The following is a 25836-nucleotide window of genomic DNA, read 5'->3' on the forward strand; positions in this document are numbered from 1 at the left end:
TATAAGGCCCCTGACGCACAGGGGTGTTGTGTGATTTTGAGTTTCTTTGTATGGCGGGCCCACCTTTTTTTTTTTTTTTTTTTTTTTTTTAGTTTTATCTCAGCCATGCAACAAAATATAAGTTTTACCTGCATCTTATCTTAGCCAGCACAACCTTAATAATCCCACTGGATTTCTTTCCTATAAAAACGCTGGTAAAATAAAAGCAGGGTTTTCCTCAGTGCATTACCAGCCTGGCAGGCCACCAGGCTTTACTTGGTGCCCTGCCAGGCTAGGATTGCTATTTTTTTAAAAGTCTTTTTAAAATATTTGAATTTTTAAGGCTTTATAGTTGCAGTTCAGGTATTAATCTTCCAATAACACATAATTATCAAGTGATATTTTCAAATCTCCTGTCAACTTTAAACATTTTTTAACTCACAAACACGACGGGCTGCTGGATGAATGACTTTACCAAGTTGCTTCAAGCTTCAGCTGTGTAAACATTAGGGTGATCAGGGTTAATTCCTCCATTTAGCCGTCCTGATGGCAGCTTGTATGTGATATTTTACCATGTTTTAAAATCCATCAACCTTAAAAAAGGTACGTAATTAATTTTCACGATGCAATAGCCTTTAAGTTGTTTGTCTTAAGAGGCTGAATAAAGTTGTAGCTGTCAGAGTTCCCTTAGTAAATACTTTGTTTCTTAATACCTAAATATCTTGCATATTCTCTTTTCTAAAAAGGTTTCGGTAGTAGGAGCTTCTGCAGAATCTCGGTCTGCATACCTTTCAACTCCGTCACGACTTAAGTATTTGTTTGAAATCACTTTCCACCACTTTCGGTTTCAGGCGTTAGGGTTCCTTTGTCTCCCATCCTGATGTTGTTGTAGATAGACACCACTTGTCAGTCGCGGGCCTGTGAGAAACGGGACAATTATTCTGTGAAACTCCGGGGGTTTCCTCCAGGCCTCCGTTCAGCGCGGTGACTCACAGCTCCTGGTGTCCTGTGGAATTTAGTCAAGTGACTGTTCAGGGTTGAAAGAATCTATCTCATAACCTACTTCCCCCTTTGATATCTATTTTTTCCCCAGTACAGTTTACACTTGTGGCTTATTTATAGCAAGAAGGTCTTGTGAGTGTGCATCAAAACAGTAATGATGAGCAACAAGGCCTCAAACTGCGGTTTCAGTGTTTCCAGCTCTTGTTTTAAGAAGCATCTCAGTGTAGTTACCAAGTTATAAATCTAAACAGATGATGTGTAATCGCTGTGAAATTCCACCTTCTGTTATTTTATCTCAATCGACCAAATGCAAACTGTAGACAGAAAGGACATCCTGCTCATTGCTGCATCGCCGTTAACTCGGAGGCAAGAATGCTCAAAGCCCAGTCAGTGGTGACCTCTGGATATTTTACTAATCCTTCGTTCCAATATCAGTGTTTTGTTTATGATGCTCTGTTGAACTGTATGAATTCAGTTACAAATCTAAAGCGACAGGTTTCCGTAAGTCAAGTTTATTTGTGTATCAACGAGGCAGTTCAAAATACTTTACGTAAAAAAAAACAACACAAAAATAAAAAAAATCATACAGTTATTATTGAGAAACTAATAACATACATTACATTCTGATGAGTGCCATCACCAAAATCATTGTTACACGTCAAACAAGTTGGTCAATGTTTCATTTATTATGGTTCAAAAGCAGCTCTGAGCAGGTGGGTTTAGCCTTCATTTAAAGGAACTCAGTGTTTCGGCTGTTTTGCAGTTTTCTGGAGGTTTGTTTCAGATTTGTGGTACATAAAAGCAGAATGCTGCATCTCCACATTTGGTTCTGGGTATGCAGAGCAGAACCAGAAGACTGAGAGGTCTGGAAGGTTGATGGACGGCTTAGCATTGTGGTGCTAAGGCGTTCAGCAAAGTTTCCCCCAGAAAACTTAATAAGCCCGGTGGTTGGATGTTAGATCAGTCATCCACCAAGCGGTCCGTCGTGGGTTCGAGTTAAAAATGTTTAAAGTTGACAGGAAATTTTAAAATATCATTTGATAATTGTGTAATTGGAAGATTAATACCTGAATACCAACTATAAAGTCTTTAATAAATGCAAACGTTTAAAGAAAGACTTAAATAAACAAGCAATGCTAAGTCTGGTGGGGGCACAAGTAAAGCCTGGTGGCCCGCCAGGCTTATAATACACTGGGGGAAACCCTGCGTTCAGTGATTTTTAAACCAACAGCAGTGTTTTAAGCAACAGGGAGCCAGTGTAGGGACTTTAAAACTGGTGTTATGTGCTCCATCTTCCTGGTTTTAGTGAGAACACAAGCAGCAGCGTTCTGGATCAGCTGCAGCTGTTTGATTGATTTGTTAGGCAGACCAGAGAAGACAATGTTGCAGTAATCAATATGACTAAAGATAAACGGATGGATGAGTTTCTTTGGATCTTTCTGGGATATTCTGGGTCCTCTAATCCTGGAAATGTTCTTCAGGTGGTAGAAGGCTGACTTTGTAACCGTCTCTATGTGGCTTCGAAGGTTCAGGCCGGAGTCCATCACTACACCTAAATGTTGGACCTGATCGCTGGTTTTTAGTTGTAATAACTGAAGCTGTGCGTTTCTCTTTAGGTCCAAAGATAATAACTTCAGGTTCTTTTTGTTCAGCTCGAGAAAAGTTTTGGCACATGCACAGGTTGATCTGTTCAGTGATTGGACAGGTTCAGAATCACCTGGTGACGTCATAAAGTAGAGCTGTGTATCATTTGCGTAGTCAGTGGTTGTTGATCTTTCTGTTGCAAGGTGAGAGTAAATATCAAACCCTCTTCTCCTGTTTTTTTTTTTTCCCCCATGATATTTTGTTTCTCCTCCTTGAAGTCTCCTTTGGTGCTATATTAGCATCTCAACCGACTGCATTCCTGCGCGAGGGCACAGCCCAGATGACGACAACTTTTGGGAGGCTGGAAGGCATTTGTGGGATGTTCATTTCTTTGCAATTTCAGACCTGATGAAGCCACGCCTTCACGCCTGGATGCATCGATAACCACTCCCCCTTTACCTGGCAGCTCCACATGGAGTAGTTTAAATGCTACAACCAAAGCATTGTGGAAGTATACAAACAACACAATATTACTTCTGTTGTGGCAGAAACTCTTTCTAAATGAGAGACTCTCTTCGTCTTTTCATGCATTCAGATTAAATTGCGAAGTCATTCTGTTTTTGTGTTGTTTTTTTATTGCTTGCTATGGTTTTCAGTTCTCTAAATATTTTATTTAAACTTCATTGCTCTACGTTAAGAAATGTGTCTCAAAAACATAAATATTCATACCCTGCAGTTTATCTTTTTGGGAATTATACTTGGATGTAGCCGAGTCAGTGAGTCAACCTGAAGAAATGATTCAGTTCACTGTGTTCGTATAAAGCCTTTTCACAGCAGTGCACTTTGCAAAAAATAGACAAGAATGAGTAATTATTGCATCAGTCATCAATAAAGAGCTAATTTTGTAGCAGCAATTGGTTGCTGTGTGATAAATCTGTTGTTAGTTTCACAAACTCATTAAAAAAATTCCTTAATAGAATCACTAAATATATATCTATTCATAATGGAAAAATATATAATTAATAAATTACATAGAATGTATAAGTAAAATATTTAATATGTTTTGACAATATGAGTGACATCAGTGGTATTAACAAGAAAATTCATCATGAAAAACATGTACATGACAAATTACTAAATCTGAAATTACATTGACAACCACACAATTTATACTATATGAATAAGGAGTGAGAGTAAATAAGTTAATCTTCTTCTCACTCCTCTTCAATGTAAATTCAGTCTTGTCTAAATATAGAACTGTTGTATATATTTCAGTGTAACTACACATTTCTCTGTTCCTCTCTTTGGGGTATAATGTGTATTTTATTCTTTTATATGGCTCCAAATAAAGCAACAAGTCAAACTTGTTTCAAGATATGTATAAATGCTGTTACTTTTTGCATAGCAGTACATTTGGACTCCTAAATATAGCTGTTGTAACAAAGTACCTTCTTTGTTAGTTTATTGTCGGGATGTTCCCACAGCCGTACGTGGCGGCAGACCTCTTGCAGAAACGCTGTGCAGGGCTCCAGAATAACGTTACGGCTTTGATAAGCCTTCCTGTTAGGCGCTAAAAGTCTCGCCGTCTCTCTTGCTGTTTTACAGCGTAATTAAACCATAGACTTGTCTCAACATGTAGCAGAAAATTATTAACTCTTTAGCTGTTCCCAAATGTCTGATTCTTTTGAGCTCATTTTTTTTAGGATTGTCTTAGAAGACAACCTTGAGTTGTCTTCGCTCGGTAACGACATCCGTACCAAAGAGGGTTGTCAGCCAAAATAAGGAGTCCCAACTGGCCAATAAAGCTATAAAGCAGTCCATTCCTGTAGCCAGTTGAATTATTTTCTCTATTAATATTTAATATAAGACTAAAAGTCTAAATAGTTTGTTGGTCTAATGTGAATATGATGCTTTGGAAATCTTTTTAATGACTTCCAACTTCAATCTGTTCAAAGTTTTATGCTTCTTTACAGCCCGTCTCACCCAGAAAGCTAAAGTTAAGCATTTCAGTCTGGATTGCTAAATCTGCCACTCACCGTCTCTCTCTCTCTCTCTCTCTCTCTCTCCTGCTTGTCTCGTACTTTCAGGTACAGGAGCAGGTCCACCCAACCCTGAAAGCAAAGGAGGATGCCCTGCAGCACATTGAAGAGCTGATCCTGCAGCTGCTCAACATGCTGTGTGTGGCCCAGCCTCGCACGGTGCAGGATGTAGAGGTATGACCTTTGCTTTCTCTCTCCTGGTAATTTCTGTCTTAAAGACGGAAACTTTTAATCCATAAAAGGCTTGTGTCTGTCCTCTTAACATGAAGAATCTCCTTGCCTCCCCTTTCGACAGGAGCGTGTGCAGAAAACCTTTCCCCACCCTATAGATAAGTGGGCAATTAACGACGCCCAGGCAGCTATTGAGAAACGCAAGAGAAGAAGCCCCTTGCTTCTCCCTGTGGACAAAATACACCCATTACTTAAGGTAAAGACTCAGAGCTGACCGCTCTCTCTCTCTCCCTTTCCTCTAGTTTAGGTGGTAGCTTTGGCAACTTGTCTAATGACATTGCCCCGGAGTAAGCCGTCACCCTGCATGTTCAGACAGAAGCTTGGCATGATCTCGAACCAACCTGTGGATTGGTTCACGTGCTTCGCTCCGTCTGATGCGTTTTACTTTTTCTCCAATCAGGAGGTTCTGGGCTACAAGGTGGACTACAATGTGTCCCTGTACATCGTGGCAGTACTTGAATACATATCAGCAGATATACTCAAACTGGCCGGCAACTACGTCGGCAACATTCGGCACTATGAAATCACCCAGCAGGACATCAAGGTCTCCATGTGTGCAGACAAGGTGGGGAGCCTCGTCGATGAAGGAGCGGCTGCGTTCGCTCGCCTCTCGCTGATCGGTTCCGTTTTGTGTCTCTGCATTCAGGTGCTGATGGACATGTTCGACCAGGAGGAGGACATCGGCGTGATGTCGCAGTTCACCGAGGAGCCCTTGTCGCTCGCGGAGCTTTCGTATGACGAACTGGTGAAGCTTGAAATCGCAGAGGAGCGGCAGTATCTGCGGGAGCTCGATCTTATTATTAAAGTGTTCCGGAACCATTTCCTGTCCCACCCCAAAGTCTTCACAGATGAGGTGAGGAGCACATTAAGCCGATGGTGGAAACGTCGTAGTATTGCTTTTAGAAGGGATTTCTCACATCCTTCGAAGGGTTTACTTACTCATCAGAGTAAGTAAACCCGGACCGACGGTCCGGTTCATGTTGGATGCACAAGTTTGGATTTATTTGTTGTTTTTTTCTACACCACTCATTCTCAAAATTGTACACACAGAAATGCATCCCCACTAAATGTCTCTTATCAAACTACACTTCTCATGACAACATACTTTTTCTCGGTATTATGAGTTTTCAGGTTTAGCTCAAGCTGGATATTTCTCCACTCTAACTGGTTAAACTGGTAGTTCATGCTTCATCTATTCGTAACCCAGTTCAGATATATTCTATTGGAGCATAATAATAATGACAAATATTTTATGATGCATTTATTTTAGTCTGCATGTAGAGTTTTGATCTTTATTGGAGAAAATGCACAATAAATTTACATTTTTCAGCCAGTTACTGTTGCTGAAATGTACATACATACATCAGATTATTCAACCCTGGAGAGAAACGATTAAAACGCATCATTTAAGGTCCAAAATTAATTACACTCATTCCCATGATGACTGTTTTTACACTTTTCACTTCTAATTATACATGTAAAGGATGGATTAAATAATATAGAACAAATAAGATGTAAAACATAAGGGGGAAAATCCGTTAATATTTCTAGAAAATTCTTTCCAAAAGCTACACGAATTTGAAATTGTTACTCTGCTTCATTTCAGTCAAGTAGCTGTGAGCAGCTTACTGCAGATCCAGCTTATTCAGGACACACATCCAAATATCAAACAATTTAAGCCAAATCCACTCTGAGATCATTTAAAGATTAAAACTTCAACTCTCTAATCTGTTAACTGGGAATTGGTATCAAAAAGTCACTTGAAACTTCCAGATATGCTTTTTCTTACAGGCTTATTTTATGGAAAAAAACATCCATTTACCACTACAAAATTGGGATTTTTTTTGTTCACAGCCAAGAACTTGATGGCACGGACTCTAATGTTGTCAAATTTGTGTTTTATAAGGACTGCCTTTCCAATCACGAGTCACTCTGTTTACACAATGATTGCAGCAAACTCTTGTTTTGCTGCTGAAAGTCGCCTCTCTCTCTTTCTCTCTTTCTCTCTCTCTCTGTCTCTCTCTCTCTGTCTCTCTCTCTATGTCTCTCTCTTTCTCTCTCTCGGCTAATATGGGGCTCAAGCGCTAAATTCCTTCAAACATATAGGGATAAGTACAGTTGAAGAAAAAAAATAAATAAAAATGGAGTGCAGTGTGTACAGGTTTAGAAGAACTTAGTGGAAAGTTGAGTTTCATGGATTGCTGTGGCTTTGCATATTTTGGGTTGGGTAATTTGTGGTATCATCTGGGTGAGGAGCGTAAACCTATGTGAGGCCCAGAGGAACACAGAACATGTAATTAAGTTGAGACAGGAACAACATCTGCATCCCCCGCCAGAATAACCTCAATTATGTCTGTTGAAATACGGCATCATCCTGAGCGTCAGAGACGCCGAGAAAGCGCTTCGGTTAAATAATGGTGTGGCAGAGCTGCTTTTTAAGACTTCGGCAGTCTGTAAACACTCGGTCCAGTTTTAGAGTCCCCGTCTTCTTTAGTGATTATTCTCTTTTGGAATATGCTGTTATTGTTTATAATCTGACTCTACAGGAGAGTGACGAGAAGAAATCCACTTTTGAAAGTCCTGAAAAACCTGATTAATCGGATTATTAATCTGATTTTAAAAAATGGGCACATTCTACGGGTTTTTCATTAAGCTACTTAAGTCGTTTCTATGCAATATTAGAAATGGATTAAAAGATGTAAATAAACAAATAATCCACTTCCTTTTTTAAATAAGAAAATAAACTTTTTATTGCCTAATTCGCAAAAACACAGCATTCCTTTAGTGAATTTCAACCCGGTGAATATCAAGGAATTGCCACTTGAGGAGTTTTGGGTAAAACATATTGACAGACAAGTGATTTTTATCTTAAAATGCAAATGTATACATATAAACCGTATTTTCCAGACTATAAGCTGCTGCTATTTTCCTAAGCTTTGAACCATGCAGCTTGTAGCCCGGTGCGGCTTATATGTGGATTTTTACAGTTTTTATTTTTATTTTTTGGGGGTGGGGCTTATAGTCCGGAAAATACTGTAGTTTTGACTTAATTTACTTAACTTTTTGTTTTTACTTCAATTATCAATGCATTAATTACCAAATTAGTTCCAATTATGTTCAAATAATTAATCGTTTCAGCTCTAGTGAATTTTGCGAGTTGCTAAGTTGTTCAGGGAGAACAGTAAACGTGTGATGAAGGTGCTCTTCAGACCAGAAGTGAACTTTTTTCACCCGTTTCCAAAGTGCCACTCAGAAACCTGGTAATGGCAGCATCATACTGAGAAACGCATTTGTCCTGCAGGGACGAGAAAATCAGCTGATCGGAAGAAAGTTGATGTTAATACAGAGCCGTCCTGTGTTAGAATCTCACTTTAATAATAAACATTAGCTTCATATTTTATGCTGGCACGGCCGTTTTTAGCTGATCGATTCTCCAGAAAGAATCAATAACGTATTGTAAATATTTAACACTTGAATTATCACACCAAAGCTACTTGTCACACTAATGTAAATATTACCTGAGGGTTAAAGGTCACATTTCTAATAGCCTGTATTTATAGTGGCAGTAATTTGAAGAAGGGGGAGAAAAAAAAGCTAATGGCTGATTAAGTATTCAGATGCCCTCTGACCCTGTTAAACTCTGGTAGAAATGGACAGCCTTGGACTTAATTTAGAAATGGCTTTTCAGCAGACAGCCTGTAACAGCCGTGCATTGATAATGTCTTATTATCACCAACAACCTCACTCGGAAAGATGTCTGAGCTCATTTTTTATTTAAATATCAATTATTTCCTTTGTTGTCGATTGATGTTCAAGCAAGTGATGATCACATTTTGTGGAGGAGGAGAGGATGAACTTAATAACCTCAAGTTTAACAAAAATACTAGCAGAAAAGACTGGACAGAGAAGACCAGTATGTTTACTATATGTGCCCAATATACAGTGAATTATGATTTCTCTTTCAGCTGTTTCATCCAGAATACATCTAAACACACTGAAAAAACACAAAATCTTACCAAGTATTTCTGTCTGGTTTCTAGTTCACTCATCTTGGTACACTTGAAATAAGAAAACCAACTCACTTTTCAGCAAGATATGTGTTTAAGTCGGTAATTCTTGAATATTGATGAAAAAGGTGGGATTCCAATGGCAGATTGTTTCACTTGTAACATGAGAAAAATGTCTTATTATAAGTTAAATAATGTGTCAGTGGAACTATAACTTTTTTTATCAATATAAGGAGGAGTCGTTAACTTAAGACAAATTCCTATATCTTGCTGAAAAGTTACTTGTAAGTTAGTTTTGTCTTATTTCAAGCTAACTAAGATAGTTGTACTAAAAATCAGACCAAATATACTTGATCTGTCCACTTTGGTGCACTGTCAAATCTGTCAAGTTACTGTAGCTAGAAAAAAGAGAAACTAAGTACTGATTGTTCACACAGCTCACCCGTTTTTTTGTTTTTGTTGTTGCAGGATGTCGAGGTGATCTTCAGCAACATCTTGGACATCCACGAGCTGACCGTGAAGCTCCTGGGTCTGATCGAGGACGCGGTGGAGATGACTGCTGACGGCAGTCCTCATCCGCTGGTGGGCAGCTGCTTTGAAGACCTAGCAGAGGTAACATGCATCATTGATCAGGAAATGGTTATTGAGTCAATTATTGGTGGTAATTAAAAAACAAAACTGACGATATGAGCTGAAATGTTTTTGTTTTTTTTGTTTTTTTTTGTAATGCAATTTTCTTCAGCTTGTGTCATTAGTGTATCTATAAATATAAGTAAATTTGAAAATATGATCAATATTTGTGTTTGCCGAGCTACGGATGCGTGCCATTCATACAGTTACCAAAAAAATTAGTAATAGTTTTTTTAAATCATGACCTGTCTTGTTATCACAAAAATTTGTGATAAAATCCCAAACTTATATCACCCACTCCTACCAAAAAGCATAAAAATCTGTTTCATAACATCTTTTTTTATCTTGTTTTTCATGTTTTTGTTCAAGCAAAAATAAAGATATTTTCTGGAAACTCTACCAGATTTGAGTTTTAATAGAGCAAATAAAAGCTACGTACCTGTAAATATATATATATATATATTTTATATCAGCTTGCAAATTACGTCAAAGATTTGTTAGTTAAAATCCAACATTTGGTCAGTAATTACCAAAATGAAGGCCGATAGTGAAACGTAATGTTTGCTTTCTCACCATTTGTGCACTAGAAATAGCTAGATGCTCAGCACAAATGACTAAATATAATGACAGCATGAGTAGCGGGTTATTTCTGCGTAAATGGCTGTGTTTTGATTAGTAATGCTCTGGCTCGTTCTGTGTGCTTACAGGAGCAGGCGTTTGACCCGTACGAGACCCTGTCGCAGGACATTCTTGGCAAGAAATTCAATGAGCACTTCCATGAAATGATGCAGAGACAAACAGTTTGCCAACACTTCGGGGTGAGGTTTTGAACCGGAGCTCAGCCGCTCAGAGAACATTTTCATTTTTCTATCCGCATTCATAAAAAAAAAAAAACCTGAAAAACGGTTTTTTTTTTTAATGAATGCAGCTTTACTTTAATTCCTCGTCATTAAAGCTGCAGTGACATGTTTTTCATTTGAAGGGGACAACATTACCTGCTGGTCATTTCATAAAAACTCATTTTGCTGTTTGAACTTGCATCTTAAAGTTGCTTATTACCCATCGCACTCGGCACTCGTTCCTGCTTCTGTTTTGATCTGAGCGTGGGTAAAATACGGTTCGAAGGCATGTCATGACATATTTCACCGTCCTGTCTGTACGCTTGATTCTCTGCCGCCGTTTTGTTTTATTTGGACATTCCTCGCGAGAATAGCATTGAAATGGGCCCGGTGGGGTGCAGTTTGGCAGCCTTTGAAGATGAAATATTTGCTGTTGTTTTCTCAGGCCAGAGACTATTGTGGCTAAGTGAAGCATCGCAGGGTTTCAACCCCACTTAGTGTAACAGTATTTACGAAACGGGACAATTTTCTGCTCGTTTCAAGCCTATTACCTGAAATGCCTACTTCTCATTTATTGTATACATATATAAATGGAGCTCTCTCTGTATCTTTTCATGCGCTTATTGAAGTCAAAAGGAGAACAGCAGACTGTGTGTACTTCAACGGTGTTGTGGCTCAGATTGAGGCCTCGCTGCGTTTACCACCAGTCAGACCCCAGTTAGCCACCGTGCCCTGAATACTCTCACCCGGTGTTTATTTTCACGTACGCTTCGCGTGAAAGACGGCGAGCACGGGGAGTTAAAAATATGCTTTTAATTTTACCTTGTTGTATTGATTAAAGAAAAACTGTCACACAGGCGACAGCATTTTGTCACACTAGTGCATAATGGTTTAAAAATTAGGAAAAAAACTAGCCACACTTATCAGGTTTTCTAACATTTTGAAACCCATGCATTATTTTTTCTTCTAAAGTTATGACTTTGATGGCTTTTCAAGGTAAGTGGATGGCAATCGATTTTATTTGGAGCCATCAGAGTAAAGAGGGGTTGACTGCAAGAGCCTTCAAATTTCAAATTTATTTTATTTGTAGAGATTTTTAAAATATCACTAGCCGTTGTGACGTCACAGACCTTTGTGATGTCACGTCTCTGTGAGGTCTGTGAGGTTTGTGACCTCACAGACCTCTGTGACCTCATAGACCTCTGTAACTTGGAAGTCACAGAGGCCTATGAGGTCACAGAGTCACATGACGCTGGCCCCGCCCCCTAGCGGAAATGGAACTGTCCTCCGACAACCCAGCTGTTACTAAGGGAGACGTAACGGACCTCGATGAGTTACCTGAGACATTTTTGTGTCATTTTGCCTTATAAACAAACACTGAGGCAAAGACAGCGGGCAAGAAAATTCTGTAACTAGTCCTACATCAGGTCTGTAAGGTTATTAGCGGGAAATAACGGAGAAATCAACGATAAATCCCGAGAGGGGAAAAAAAAAGTCACATTTGATGTGAGTGGGAACGCTGTGGGATCCCCTTTGCACGTACAAAATGGGTGAGTAATGACTTAAATAATACCGGTTTGTGAAAATCTGCCTTGAGGAAGATGTTTAGAAATAAACAGTAGCATGAGACGATGTTTGAATGCCAATGTAGCAGTTAGCGCAGTCTGTTTTCATGCTGCCAGAGCTACCGTTGGAATCTACACGCGTAAAATCCAGCATAACTACCTTCACTTATTGATCTGGAAATGATTAGATGTTTAGCATCGCTTTAGTTTAACTGAGTTGTGTTTATTTGACGCTTAGCCGTGAGTTGTTAGCAGCGAGCCGTGAGTCGTTAGCACGTCGCTATCAGTAAGTGCGTTATGTTAGAAAATGCGATGTTTATTACCTGTTACCTTCATGGTGCTTACTAACGTGGTAGTTCCCCTCCATCCGTTTCATTCAACTGGACGTGAGGTGGACTGCAATCTACAATCCATTTCTTGCGTTATTCCAGACTCATTTTTGATTTTGGAAATGTAATCAATTGTATTCCGCCCTCTACACTTCCTGGGTAACGGCTGTGGGGATTGCATATTCCCCACTGACAACTGATTATCCGTGATTATCTATTATTTTCCTCAACATCTCTGACTGCAGTGTTTCCTATGATAGATACTGTCAATATTGTCGTAGTACTGTGCTTTGAACGCTGATTGATCAGTTGCTGACAAGTGCCCTGTAATGATTGGGAGATGATTGCTCTAAGTCAGCATGGGGGCGGAGCTGGCCTAAAGTGACCCAATTCCGATTTATTCATTTATTTATTTATTTTTGACGTAATGCAACCTGTATCTGATCTTTTCAGGACAATCTGAACAGCACAGGTCGAATTCTTTTGGAATGCGACCCGGGCCACTTGGATATCCGAAATGTATCCGATTCAAATGTGACCTATTGTCCAGGTCACATTCACATTGCAGATGACCTTTGCTGGTCACCTTATATCACTTCACTTTCTGAGACAAATGAGAAGGGCTTCCCTCCCTCCTTTCATCCTCTTCACCTTCTGCAGAGGAACCATTCAGAGCCTGCTGACCAGCAGTATCTCCATCTGGTCTGGGAGCTGCAAGGTCTCAGACTGGAAGTCACTGAAAAGAGTCGTGAAGACAGCAGAGATCATCTTTGGGACTCCACTTCCCCCTGTCCAGAGCATTGTACACAGATGCTTCTTAACCAGACCTAACCAGATCCTCTTTGATTCCACCCGTCCTCTCCATGGTCTGTTCATCCGGTTGGCATCTGGCAGGAGATTCCTTCACATCCGCTGCAGAACAGCCAGACTCAGAAATAGCTGTCTCCCACTGGCCATCAGATTGCTCAACAATCCCATTCAGTCTGTCCTTCCTGAACGTCCTTGATGTTTGACAAATGTCACTATTTTGCGTCCCGATACGCGCCCGAGGGAAGAAAAACAAAAACCATGATGGATTATCGGACTACAATGAGGATTATATTTTAATATGCTGTTCCAGTCGGATAACAACTTCAAATGTTTAAAGCTAAGCTCCACCGTTAGCCTCCATGTTTACTTCCACAAACACTGAGCACTTCTTCTTTTTATGCCGGTTGGCAGAACACTGAGAACTCTGACGCTATTGCGCCCTCTACTGCGCATGCGGGAGACTTTCAGGCCGTTTGGAGTTAACACTGAAAATCACATGCAGGTCGGGGTTGTTTTTGGAAGTGTGAACGACCCTGCAAAAAATCTAACTTGACAAAAAATCGGAATTGGGTCACTTGAGGCTGCAGTGTGAACACAGCCTTACTGAATACACATCGCAGCTTTTGCTGTAACAAGGTTCAAACATGAGGCAGTGACATCATCAGCCGCCTCTCTCTCCCTCTCTCCCTCCCTGGCTGTCGGATGGATGCGTCTGTCAGCCTCCAAGCCGCTGCTCTCTGATCCGTCTGGTATTGTGGGTAAATTACATCGGCTTTTAAAAATAGAACAGTCAGGCACACTGCTCGCAATTTCTCTCCTGAGGAGGGAGAGCGGTGGGGTGCCAACGACTCAAAGCTCATCTCGTATCGAAGTGATGTCAAAAGACCAGAACTGAGCCTCAGAGTGTCACAGGAACATCGTGTTCAGAGTTTTATGTAGCTTTCTGTTTTTTGATTATATCTGAGGTACGTTTACAATTATAGATGCTCTTTTTTAAGCTTGACTTGATGTGTAGATAGGTCTGTCGCAATAACAAATTTTGCTGGGCGATAAATTGTTCCAGAAGTTATCGCGATAAACGATAACATTGTTTCTTTGACACCATTTTTAAGTAACATAATGATGATGGCATAATAATAATTATGCAGAAACGCATTCTGAAACATCAGTAAACGTTAAATTCTAATTAACTTTTAGCAATGGGACTGGAAGACGTTTTAAACCTCCAAAACAAATAAACAAAACAACAGAAACGACAAATAAAATGAATTATGAAGTCTCAGAAAACAAAATTATTCTCAAAAAGTCTTTTGTCATCTCGTTTATGGCAGAAAGAGAAAAACGATAAATCACGCCAAGGGAAGTTATTGAGTTTGTTTTAATTTATCATGTGATTAATTGATTTATTGATTATTGTGAGAGGCCAATGTATAGCACTCATAAAAATGCTTTAATTTAAAACGTGTGTGTGTGAAGATGCATCCTAGAATAGTGGAAGCTGGACGATGCATGAAGGAAAGTAGGATCCTGTGACATTCACCAACATCACATTTTATTATTCCAGCCTGCATGCTCAGGTGTGACGACAATCAACACAAAGAGAAAGGAGTATTAAAATATCTCTGTCCTTATGTTTTGCTTTTCAAGCAACTTTTTCCACATTTTCTTTCTTGAGTCTGACGACCTTCAGTGTGATGCGAGGAACACAAATCAGTGCAGAACTACTGTGTGTTTTTAAAACGAATGTTACATGTAGTTAAACCGAGCAGTTGAGACGGCCGTCAGTAACTCTGGAGGATCTGTGATCATCCACAGACAACTATTTGCTGTTCTGTCCACAAATCTGACCTTTACTCAGGAGTTTCAGAAAGAATATGATAAATATGAATGATAAAAATTGATATGTCGATGAATTTATCAGTCTGATAAGTAACAACTTATAGGACTGGTGTTTATTTCCGTCATCTTGTGTTTCCTGTGTTTCAGGACAGGGCAGGAGGCGGCCATGTGGTTTTTGTTTGGTCATGTGACAGTGATGCAGGGTTGCAGGGGGTTTAGCTGAAGCAGAGTCAGCGCTGTGGTTGTTTTTCATGTTGTTGAAATGTGTAGAAATATGTGCAACGTCCGTAGAGCAATATTAATATCTGACACCGATATTGGCCCAGATTTCCATACCAGTTCCTCCCCAACGATGAGACTGAAAGTTTGAGCTGGTTATTTCCTTTCCGCTTTGTAATTCTGTGTCTGTGTGTTCAAACCGGTTCCATAAAATCTGTTAGAGACTCAAGTTTGTGGTTGCTTGGAGTTTAAATGTGAAAATGTTTGTGGGTTTGAAAACATATGCAAGGTAGTCTAAAAGAAAACCAAATAAAGACAGAAACTTGGGCTGCAGCTAATAATTAATTTAACTATTATATTGATCATTCTGACGATTAATCAACTTTTTAAATATGGCACATTCTGATTATTTTATTCATATATATATATATATATATATATATATATATATATATATTTATGTATAAATATATATATATATATTTTTTTTTTTTTAATTTTTATTTTTTTTATTTTTTGAAATGCAAACAAACAAAGGAATTCCTTTAGTAGATAACGAGTTTTATTAAATGCAGTCACATAGCACCACTTTAGAAAATGCTTGATCATTTGTAGCGGCTAAAAAATAAAAACTTGTAAAATGAACATGTGGAAAGCCTCGGCCCTTTTCTGCCCAATCAGGAGGATGTGATGTCATTTCACATTTGACCGTAATAAAACCGTATTCTTGGAAACATGCAGGCCGTTGTCAGTACTTCCCTGCAGGTTGCGCAGTAAAAATGCGCGGTTTCGTTCCTTCTCCGCTCGCCGTTTTCCCGCGGTCCGTCAAGGCGCATCGGGCAGCTGAAGCCTTTGTTTTCCATGAGCCGGGCTCTTCCTCCCCAGCCAGACGCTGTAGCTGCCGCTGTGGAGTCTAAGTACAGGGATATTGATTCTGAGTCATTTATCAGGGGATCAAAGATTAAAGTGGATACTTTGGCCCCACCCAGACAGTCATTGTGCCGGCTCGCTCGTCCTCCTCTCTGGCAGTCTCACACTGAAACATTTACATGGCCTGTGTGTGTTTTGTATGTTTTCATTTTATCCTCAAGTTAAAAAAAAAAAAGTTATTTAGCTTTCACTTCTCTCCTTGACCCCCTGCAGTCATGTGGAAACACACCAGACTGAATTCATTTAGAAAACAAAAGTGACAGAGTAATAAAAGCTACTTTTGGTCACTGTTTGGATTTTATTTTGGTTGATAATTAAGCCGTTTTTTTGTGCAGAAGTTCAAAATACTACCATGCCTGTTTATTTCCAACATTTCTAACTACTCTCTTTTCTGTCTGCAGTCTAATACGGGAGGTTTTAAGGAGTGCGTTCAGTATGTCCTTCCCCAGCTGATGAAGGTTCCAGTGTACCACTGTCTGCACTACTTTGAGCTACTGCAGGTATGCGCTCATTATAACACTTTATTGTTCCCTTTTAAAAAAATTTTTTGGTTTTTGCATGCTGCGTTCAGAGTTATTCTAATATATAGTGGTCAGCTTTTAACAGTAATAAAAAAAGGGAAAAATGTGATTTTAATACTTTAGAAAACACTTGATGTTCAAATCTGTTAAAAACAGACAAAAATCTGCAAGTCTGATCCTTAACAAAATCAGTTAAAATTAAAATACAGTATAAAAAATATATTTTGTCATCTTAACTGTATTAATTAAATATTATTCAAAGACGGCTCTTCTCTTTTTATTTAGACATAATTTATCTAATATTGATTACACTGTAAAATGTGAAATCCTTTCGTTGTAAACGGTTTCTGATTTTCCTTTTGTAATTAAAGTGTTGATTAATAACCCAGATAATTTGGGAGGGGGGGGGGGACTTTGTCCACTTTTGTTTTGGTCAGTCATGAGTTTTCTCTGTAAGGCCACAGAAATACACGGCAAAAACACAAAATGTTGCTAATTGTTTTTGGTCTAGTAAGACCAAACCAACATACAAGAAACTTTGTATGATATGAGCTTGGTTTAAGTCAATAATTCCTTAAAGTTAATGAGAAAAGTACTAGTTATAAAGAAAATAATCAATACGGTTTAATCAATATTAAGGAATTATCGACTTATAATGACCTCCTAATTTTTACTGTAATTGTAAGTTAATTTTGTCTCATTTCAGTTGAATGTTATTAAAGGGCCGGTTGTACCAGAATCTCTTGATAAAGCCAATAAAAATGTTAAATATCAATCGATAGCTTTTCCGCCAGGGTTTTGTGATTGATTTTTTTTTTTTTTTTGCAATCAAAATTACAGATTTTGTGGAGAATATTAAGAAATGTTTTAAATATATTTTTTTACAATATTTGTGCTAATGTATGATGTTAAATGTGACTCTTTGTCACTCGCCGTCTCAGTTGCCGATTCAATGTTTTTGACCAATTTTGAGAAAATTTGCAGTAAAATCAGGAAAAAAATGTGGAAATTTGTTGATTTTTTTTTTTCAAATTTGTGAAAAACTAGAAGGACTTATTGTTGTAATTTGGAGTCCAGAGGGCCACATAAAAAGCTACGGCGGGCCAGATTTGGCTCCCGGGCCTTGAGTTTGACACCTGTGCTATAAACACTAGAAACAAGGCCAATAAAATTTTGTCGTCTTCGTTTTACAATCCTTAAATGAATGAATAGGATGCAATCAAATCTCATTTTCTTGAAAGAGAATAACTCTCTCTCTGCACCTCAAAGTTGGCTTTTCCCACTAATATTTTGGCTGTAGCTTAAGACTCTCACCGTCTTACTGTTGTTGAAAACACGAGCGTGAGGACGGACCCGGTAAGTCGTGTTTTTAAAGTCGGAGCCTCTTGGTGAGCAGTAAGACTGAAACACTTTTCCTGTTGGCATCAAACGCCTCACATTCTGTACTCTTGCGCTGAAATGTAAACTCATTTATTGTGTTAGAGATTATTAGAGTTGCAGAGCCATTGTTCTTCTGCAGCATCGTTTCTCATGCCAAACATCTGCCGGTATATTTCGATTGTTATCGTGAGTTATAGTAATGCGTTTCTCTTTCCGTCTCTTTTACAGCAACTCCAGGAACGTAGCAAAGAACAAGACGACAGAGAATGTCTGAAACAGGCGATTACTGCCTTGCTTAACCTGCAGTCCAGTGTGGAGCGCATCTACGTCAAGCACCAGCCTCGTCGTAAACCTGTGTACGTTCCTGCCCACAGGATGGAAACGCTTGCCTCTCATTGGCCGAGTTCATTTATTGCACGTATTTACACCAAAGCGTCATGCTACCAGATTGTCTCTTTTGATTCGTTGGTATATTTTTGTCTTTTCCCCCAGCGAGGCCATTTACCGCCGCTACAGCCGGCAGGTACGCGGCAAGCAGCTGGCCATCAAGCGAATGATCGAGATCCAGAAGAGCATCGACGGCTGGGAGGGGAAAGACATCGGCCAGTGCTGCAACGAGTTCATCACCGAGGGGACGCTCATACGAGCCGGCGCCAAGCACGAGAGACACAACTTCCTGTTCGACGGCCTCATGATCAGCTGCAAGGCCAATCAGAGCTCGCGGCTGCCGGGGTCCGGCAGCGGCGCGGAGTACCGCCTCAAAGAGAAGTTTGTGCTGCGGAAGATCCGCATTGTGGACCGCGAGGACTCCCAGGAGCTGCAGCATGCGTTCGAACTCATTTTCAAAGACGAAAACTCTGCGGTTTTCTGCGCACGGACAGCGGAGGAGAAGGCGAACTGGATGGCGGCGCTGATGGCGCTTCAGTACCGCTCCACGTTAGACCGCATGTTGGACTCCATCCTGCAGACGGAGGAGCAGCAGCGTCCGCTCAGGCTGCCCTCGCCGGAGGTCTACCAGTTCGCCGTGCAGGACTCGGAGGAGAACATCGTGTTCGAGGACCGAGTGCAGAGCAAGACTGGCATCCCCATCATCAAGGCCGGCACCGTGGTCAAGCTCATAGAGAGGCTCACCTACCACATGTATGCTGGTAAGCTGCTGCAGGCCATTCAGCAAACAAACAAAATCTATTGTGTTGTTTCTATTGTATTGCATAATATTATATAATATTTCTACTGGATTTCTTTGATTTGTTTTAGATCCCAACTTTGTGCGCACCTTTCTCACCACCTACCGATCATTCTGCAAACCACAGGAGCTGCTCACCCTTCTTATAGACAGGTACAGTTTACTATGGCAAAAATACAGTAAACACATGCACACACACACACACGCACACACACACACACACACACACACTTTCTACTGCCGCGGTCTCTTTACAGCACCATTTTCCCATATTTAGTTTTACTGAAGTACATTCCTAAAGTATTCATACCTCTTGAAAATGTTGACATTACAACCTTTAATGAATTTTATTGGGTTGTGATTAGATGTCCAGCTAACAATTATTTTAGTATTTGATTATTCCATCAATTATTCTGATGATTAAGTGATTAATTGGATAAGACGACTGACACATTCTGAAGATTTTTCATTTAACAACATGTGAAAGGTTCAGCCGTTTCTGCTCGACTTAACATCAGTTCTAGTAACGTGACGAGTTTTTGATCAACTGATTAATGATTCAATAGCTTCATAGTTAGTTTTTTTTTACATAATTTGAACCTGGTGAAATCAAAACTAGGCCACTTGAAGAGTTCTGGGTAAAACATATTTAAAGACAAATAAGTTTTCTCATCTTCAATGCAAAATGTAAATATATTTTCTTCAGTTTTGGCTTAATGACAGCTCTGAGTTTGTTGTTTTTTTCAGCAATTACCTTTTTTGATTGAGTCTGTGCTTCGGTCAATGATTATTTCAATAATTGATTCAACACGATTAATCCAATTAATCGTTTCAGCCCTAGCTGTAATCAGTCCTATGAAATGTAACCGATTTTGGCTCCAGACATGTTCCTGTTTTTCGTCGGATCTACATTGAAGTTTGTGGTTATAATCTCTGCAGTCCAGGTGTTACAGTTTTACTGCTTCCTGTCCTAAATATCACAATATTTTCTCAGGATCAATATCCCCGAGTCAGGGAACGGCGACGACGAAGTGGCTATCTGGAACGGCGACCCGCCAACGACGGCCGAACTCCAGCGGTTCCGAAGGGAGTATGTCCAGCCGGTCCAGCTCAGGTACCGCCGTCGTTCTCGTTTGGTTCGGCGTTTCTCCAGGAATGTGGAAAGTGCTAAATGCCATTTATTCAAGTGATAAAAATCAATTTGGAAAAGAAAAATAAACGTTCACACGGATTTGAACGGCTCCCTGAATAAACTCTCCTCTGAAGATTTGATCAGTTTAAGACGCCATTATGTTTAATTTGTGTGGCACAGAAAAATGTTTTCATAAAAATGTAACGTGAAGCGAAAATGTTCATTCAGCTGGACAATTTTATGAGTCAGTTGCTGCAGATTAAGATCCCAAATTTTGGGTGCTATAGTTAGTTTAGTTTCTCTTTTTTTTGTCGCCTCAGTTGAAGTAATGTGGACGTTTTTATTCCAACACACCCAGACGTTTTCTGGCTCTTCACAGAGCAACAGCGGAGACTGTCTCTGTCTTATTCTGGTCTTTAGCTTCCTTACTCTTTCAGTTCAAGAACCCAGATATTCTCAGCGAGTCACAAAATTACTTTGCTAATAAAGTTGAGTTTATATGCTTAAAAGGTTTAGCAGAGTTTACGTTAATCTACTTAGCAGCATTGAAACCTGAAAGCTTCTTAGTATCACAGAACGAATGACGGGCAGCTGCTCCAAACGATTTAATCCCCAAGACAATGAAACTACAGCAGGAGTTTAATGTTTAATGAATGTGTGACTCTTCACAGGGTCCTCAACGTTTTCCGCCAGTGGGTCGAACATCATTTCTATGACTTTGAGAACAATCCAGACCTGAGAGTTCAGCTGGAGGAATACATCACCAAAAAACTGCAACTCCGAGGTCAGTCATTTAACATGTATATACAAACAAAAAGCAAAGGCTTTCTGCAAAAGCATGAGTTAGTTTCACCCCCAGTAAAAAAAAAAAATAAAAATCACGATCACAAAGTGACAATCCTCAAAGTCTTGACGCTTTCATTTTGCAGCAGCATCCAGAGTTTTTGTGTGTGTCAGAAATACAGTCTGTGTAATTAAACAATGGAAAAGTGATGTGGAGTGAAAAACCTAATGGGGTTTGAGGTGAAACTTGCTTTCGTTGGAGAGGATTTTACATCGGAGCTAATTGTCACTTAGCTTTTTTTCTACATTCCAGTCAAAGTTCATGACCTCCATGTCCCAATTTTTACACCAATCCCCTGAATTTAACAAAATATTTAACATGTTTATGCCAAACACATTAATGCAGAAGAGAATGAGGGGCCACTAACAAAGAAAAGAAAAATTACCTTTTTTTCCCCCTCAGAATCAGAATTGTTTAAATTGTTTTTAAGACAAATCTATCAAAAATAAATTTGGAACAAGCTTTCAGTGCAAATTTACAAATCCCAAAGTAAGAAAATAGAAATAGTCATGTGTATTTTTATGATCCATCAACATAATTGACATGCATTTGGAGATTTATTTGGATTTTTGCGTAAATTAACATTATTAGATTTCTGAGAATTAGTGGCCCTAATCCTCTTCCGTACTTAAAGTCTTCACTAGAACCTGTAAAGTTGTTTTTTGTTTTTTTTAGGCAAGTCTATGAGAAAGTGGGTGGAGTCCATAAATAAGGTGATCAGGCGGAAGCTTCAAATCCAGTCGAACGGCGTCAGTCACAACATCACCTTCGAGAGCTCGCCTCCTCCCTTCGAGTGGCACATCTGCAAAGCCGGCCAGATTGAGAACTTTGAACTCATGACCCTTCACCCCATAGAGATCGCCCGCCAGCTCACTCTGATCGAGTCTGAGCTCTACAGGTAAACAACGAGACAAACGGAGGTACAGGTTGAGAGAAGGAGGCTTTGTGTAGTAATGAGGACACTTGGTGCGCAGAGCCGTCCGGCCGTCAGAGCTGGTGGGCAGCGTCTGGACCAAAGAGGACCGAGAGAAGAACTCTCCAAACTTGCTCCGCATGATCCGCCACACCACCAACCTCACGCTGTGGTTTGAGAAGTGAGCCCCGTTTCTTTTCTTTCCCCACGTCACTTGTTTGTTTCGGGGTTCTTGAATAAATATTTGTGCTGCAGGTGTATCGTCGAGATGATGAACCACGAGGAACGGGTCGCCGTGTTGTCGCGGGTCATCGAGATCCTGCAGGTTTTCCAGGAGCTCAATAACTTCAACGGCGTGCTGGAGGTGGTCAGCGCCATCAACTCTGTCCCGGTCTACAGGCTGGACCACACCTTCGAGGTGAGTCCATCAGATTCCCGTCGCATCAGATTGCAGTTAATTAATCGCAGGATAAATTAAAATGAGCTTTATGATTTCCATCTGGTTGTGCGTTTGTTTCTGGTTGCATTTTATTTTGGAAATTTGAAAAGTCTAATACTTCTAGGGTAAGTTTTCTTTACAAAAATAAAGTTTAGCTAAAGGAGAACTTGCATCATCGTGCCTTTATCAATATGTCACTAGAAAATTAACAATATCATCGTCTATCGCGATACTTACTGGGACGATTTATCGCCCAGAAAAATTTATCGTGACAGGCCTAATTGTGAGCTGCAGTGTTGGAAATACTTCATCTAGTTTATATACTTCACTCCAGATTATCTATTCTTATTCTGCTTAGCAACCCAGAACAAGAACATTTAGTTCATATACTTTAGATCAACATTTAGCTTCATCCACTTCACAGAATCAAACCTGGAGAACCAACATTTAGTTTTATGCCTACTTTTGTTTTTTTCTCTTTTTGCTCTTTCCTTTGGTTTATCGTTTTGTTTGCATTTCCTTCTAATTCATGTAAAGCCTTGTGGCTGAAAAGGTGCTATATAAATAAAATTACTTGACCTCTAAAAGGTAATTTTAGCTTTAAAGGCAAAAACTAATCTGATTTTGATCAGAGAAAACATTTAGCTTAGTATTCACCTAATGTTATGTTGCATTAAATCACATACGTCAAAGTATTTTGGGGGTTTTATGATCTAGTTGCAGAATATCTGTGAGGTGGAAGGAAATCAAACATGGCTTTAAGTTTTGCCTTAGATTCTCAGTTCAATATGAATCGTAACTTTGACTGGGCCATTCACACTCTGAATATGCTTTGATCTGAACCACTTCATTAAAACTTTTGGAAATGTAACCGATAAAAGTCGTATTTTGCTTTTTTCTGTTTTCTTGGTCTCATGTTGGGCCTCTCCTCCAGAAAACATTCACATAAAACCGAGCAATTTAAAGAAAAAAATTATTTTTTTGTGACTTTTTAAGTTAATGTGACTTGTGATTCCCACCTGATTCCTATGTTTTTGTCCTTTACAGGCAATACCAGAAAGGAAAAAGAAAATCTTGGAGGAAGCGGTGGAACTGAGCCAGGATCATTTTAAGAAGTACTTGGCTAAACTAAAGTCGATAAACCCGCCCTGTGTGCCTTTCTTTGGTAAGTCCTGCACAGAGTAACTATCAGTCACCCTCTCATTTCCTAATTTATTCTAATGTTAAAAGTTTGACCTTTTCACTCTCCGCTAACCAACTTGTCTTCTTCCTCAGGCATCTATTTAACCAACATCCTGAAGACGGAGGAAGGCAACCCCGACTTCCTGCGACGTCACGGCAAAGACCTGATCAACTTCAGCAAGCGACGGAAAGTGGCCGAAATAACTGGAGAGATCCAGCAGTACCAGAACCAGCCCTACTGCCTGAAGGTGGAGCAGGACATCAGGGTGAGGACTCCCGCTGTCTTTGAATGTGGTTTTTTTTTTTTCTTTATATTTCTCGTATCTGAACGTCTGCGCCTCCTGTGTTGCGCAGAAGTACTTTGAGAACCTGAATCCGATGGAGAACATGAGTGAGAAGGAGTTTTCAGACTACCTGTTCAAAAAGTCTCTGGAAATTGAGCCGCGGAACGCCAGGCAGCCTCCGCGATTCGTAAGTGACTCTGCTGTGAAAACGTGAAGCTTTTTGCTCTGTAATGTCTCACAGGGATGATTCTGTCACCTGATTTAGAAACTATGGTCACATTGGTGGTGTGTAACTCTCAATGTTCATGCCTTTCTAATGTTTTTAGTGTGTTTAAAGGAATGCAGTTTTAGTTTCACACAAATTAAAATTCTGGCTTTTTTTTTTTTTTCCATTTTAAAATAAAAACTCCATCAAATCTTAAAATAAGATTTTCTCCGTTGTTGGAGTCAGTTTAAAGGATTGAAATGATTCTGTTTGTGGTTCTGTAAGTTGAGTATTTGAGTTATGAGTAGTTAACAGGAAGCTGCTCCTGATTGGTGGTTTCTGAAAAAACAAAAAAACAAAAACATTTCTCACCTATATCTTAGTTAAAAAATGACATGTTGAAAATTATTCATAATGTTCTCAGTAATTAATGTAAAAAAAAATCTTATTACATTGTTTTAGGTGGGAAGGCCTCTTGGCCACCACCCTAATGTTTTAGCACCTTCCTCAGATTGTTTGTCTGATTCAAGTCAGGACTTTGACTAGGCCAGTTCAAAATATTTTTATTACATCCAGTCGAAGTAATACTATATCCAACATCTGCCATTAATAATTATTTTAGGTTTAACTGTGTGTCTGATTTTAGATTCAAAGATATTTTAGATATCAACAATACTTTATTGATTCAAAAGGGAAATTACATGTAAGAGTTATTGAAGATGGTTTCTTTAAGATTTGATCAGATTTCTATACATTCGGGACCCATCCACTTTTTTCACAGATATCTAAGGTTTAGTATCAGACTGGTCCCATGCAGAAAAACAGATCTGGGTCCATTTAAAAATGGCTCTTTTTTTTTTTTCTTTCTTTTTTTTTTTTTTTTGCATGCAGATGTAAATTACACATTTATTTGCACACTTAGCTTGCTAAAGCTTCACAAGTTTGGTCTAACATGAAAAAAACATCTTTAATTTGTTCAGTCAGTGCAATTAGGAGTAAAACAGCCGACGTAAAATAAACGATAAAGAAACTGAAACGACAGGTCGACTGCTTGGTTCAGACACGTAAAAACTAACTGGAACAAAAATCTTCTTCCAAATGGTTCAGAAAGTGTTGTCAGGAATTTTAAATATAATGTAAAACGAATAATAAAGCATGACGTCGCTCGGAGCACAAAGCGTAGAATTAGACTGAGTAGATCGAGCACGTTATAGATATTAATATCAAATTGGTGCGTCTTTAATCTGTGCTGAATCGGAAGGCGGTAGACAAACCCCGATCCAAACTTTCTGAATTTAAAACCACGCCGTAACCCTTTCTAAATTATCTAAAGCCTCCTGCCAGAGTGCGTTTTTATGTTTTGTCCTTCACCTTATGATTCTCCTCCCCTTCCTCTCCGTCTGCAGCCCAGGAAGACCACGTACTCCCTGAAGTCCCCCGGGCTCCGGCCCGTGCGAACGTCTACCTCTGGCACCCTGAAGGGCCACCCGGTGGCCCTGGAGCGGGACCTGCAGCACAAGATCACCTTCCGCAGCATCGCTGAGAACGACCAGGACCCCCCGTCCTCGGCCTCGGTGCCCACCTCTCCCAACACGCCTACCCCGCCGCCGTCGGCCTCCTCTGATCTCGGCCCGGTCTTTGACCACGACCTCAACAGCTCCTACGGCAGTGAGTTCCATTTCTAAAAAGAAAAATGTTTGTGGGGAAAACATCTACATAGATTTCTATCACTTAAAAGTATTTGTAC

At 39.7% G+C, this 25836-nt stretch overlaps 1 protein-coding gene across 2 annotated transcripts in view; it reads left to right on the forward strand.

Annotated features, from left to right (window-relative positions):
• sos2 (son of sevenless homolog 2 (Drosophila)) overlaps nucleotides 1–25836 on the forward strand; it is a 44576-nt gene that overhangs the window by 15088 nt on the left and 3652 nt on the right. For both annotated transcript variants that reach the window (XM_015031722.1, XM_015031721.1), the window contains 19 exons: nucleotides 4653–4778; nucleotides 4900–5031; nucleotides 5236–5400; nucleotides 5482–5688; nucleotides 9311–9454; nucleotides 10180–10290; nucleotides 16405–16503; nucleotides 18133–18260; nucleotides 18397–19052; nucleotides 19162–19243; nucleotides 20085–20204; nucleotides 20894–21006; nucleotides 21742–21964; nucleotides 22041–22160; nucleotides 22235–22397; nucleotides 23466–23583; nucleotides 23694–23866; nucleotides 23955–24071; nucleotides 25496–25757. In XM_015031722.1, the coding sequence (XP_014887208.1) occupies nucleotides 4653–4778; nucleotides 4900–5031; nucleotides 5236–5400; nucleotides 5482–5688; nucleotides 9311–9454; nucleotides 10180–10290; nucleotides 16405–16503; nucleotides 18133–18260; nucleotides 18397–19052; nucleotides 19162–19243; nucleotides 20085–20204; nucleotides 20894–21006; nucleotides 21742–21964; nucleotides 22041–22160; nucleotides 22235–22397; nucleotides 23466–23583; nucleotides 23694–23866; nucleotides 23955–24071; nucleotides 25496–25757 (3259 nt within the window). The remainder of the gene's footprint in view (nucleotides 1–4652; nucleotides 4779–4899; nucleotides 5032–5235; nucleotides 5401–5481; nucleotides 5689–9310; nucleotides 9455–10179; nucleotides 10291–16404; nucleotides 16504–18132; nucleotides 18261–18396; nucleotides 19053–19161; nucleotides 19244–20084; nucleotides 20205–20893; nucleotides 21007–21741; nucleotides 21965–22040; nucleotides 22161–22234; nucleotides 22398–23465; nucleotides 23584–23693; nucleotides 23867–23954; nucleotides 24072–25495; nucleotides 25758–25836) is intronic.

The sequence above is a fragment of the Poecilia latipinna genome, unplaced genomic scaffold (genome assembly GCF_001443285.1).
Source record: "Poecilia latipinna isolate Pla-1442-1.1 unplaced genomic scaffold, P_latipinna-1.0 Scaffold215, whole genome shotgun sequence".
Taxonomy (NCBI): Eukaryota; Metazoa; Chordata; class Actinopteri; order Cyprinodontiformes; family Poeciliidae; genus Poecilia; species Poecilia latipinna.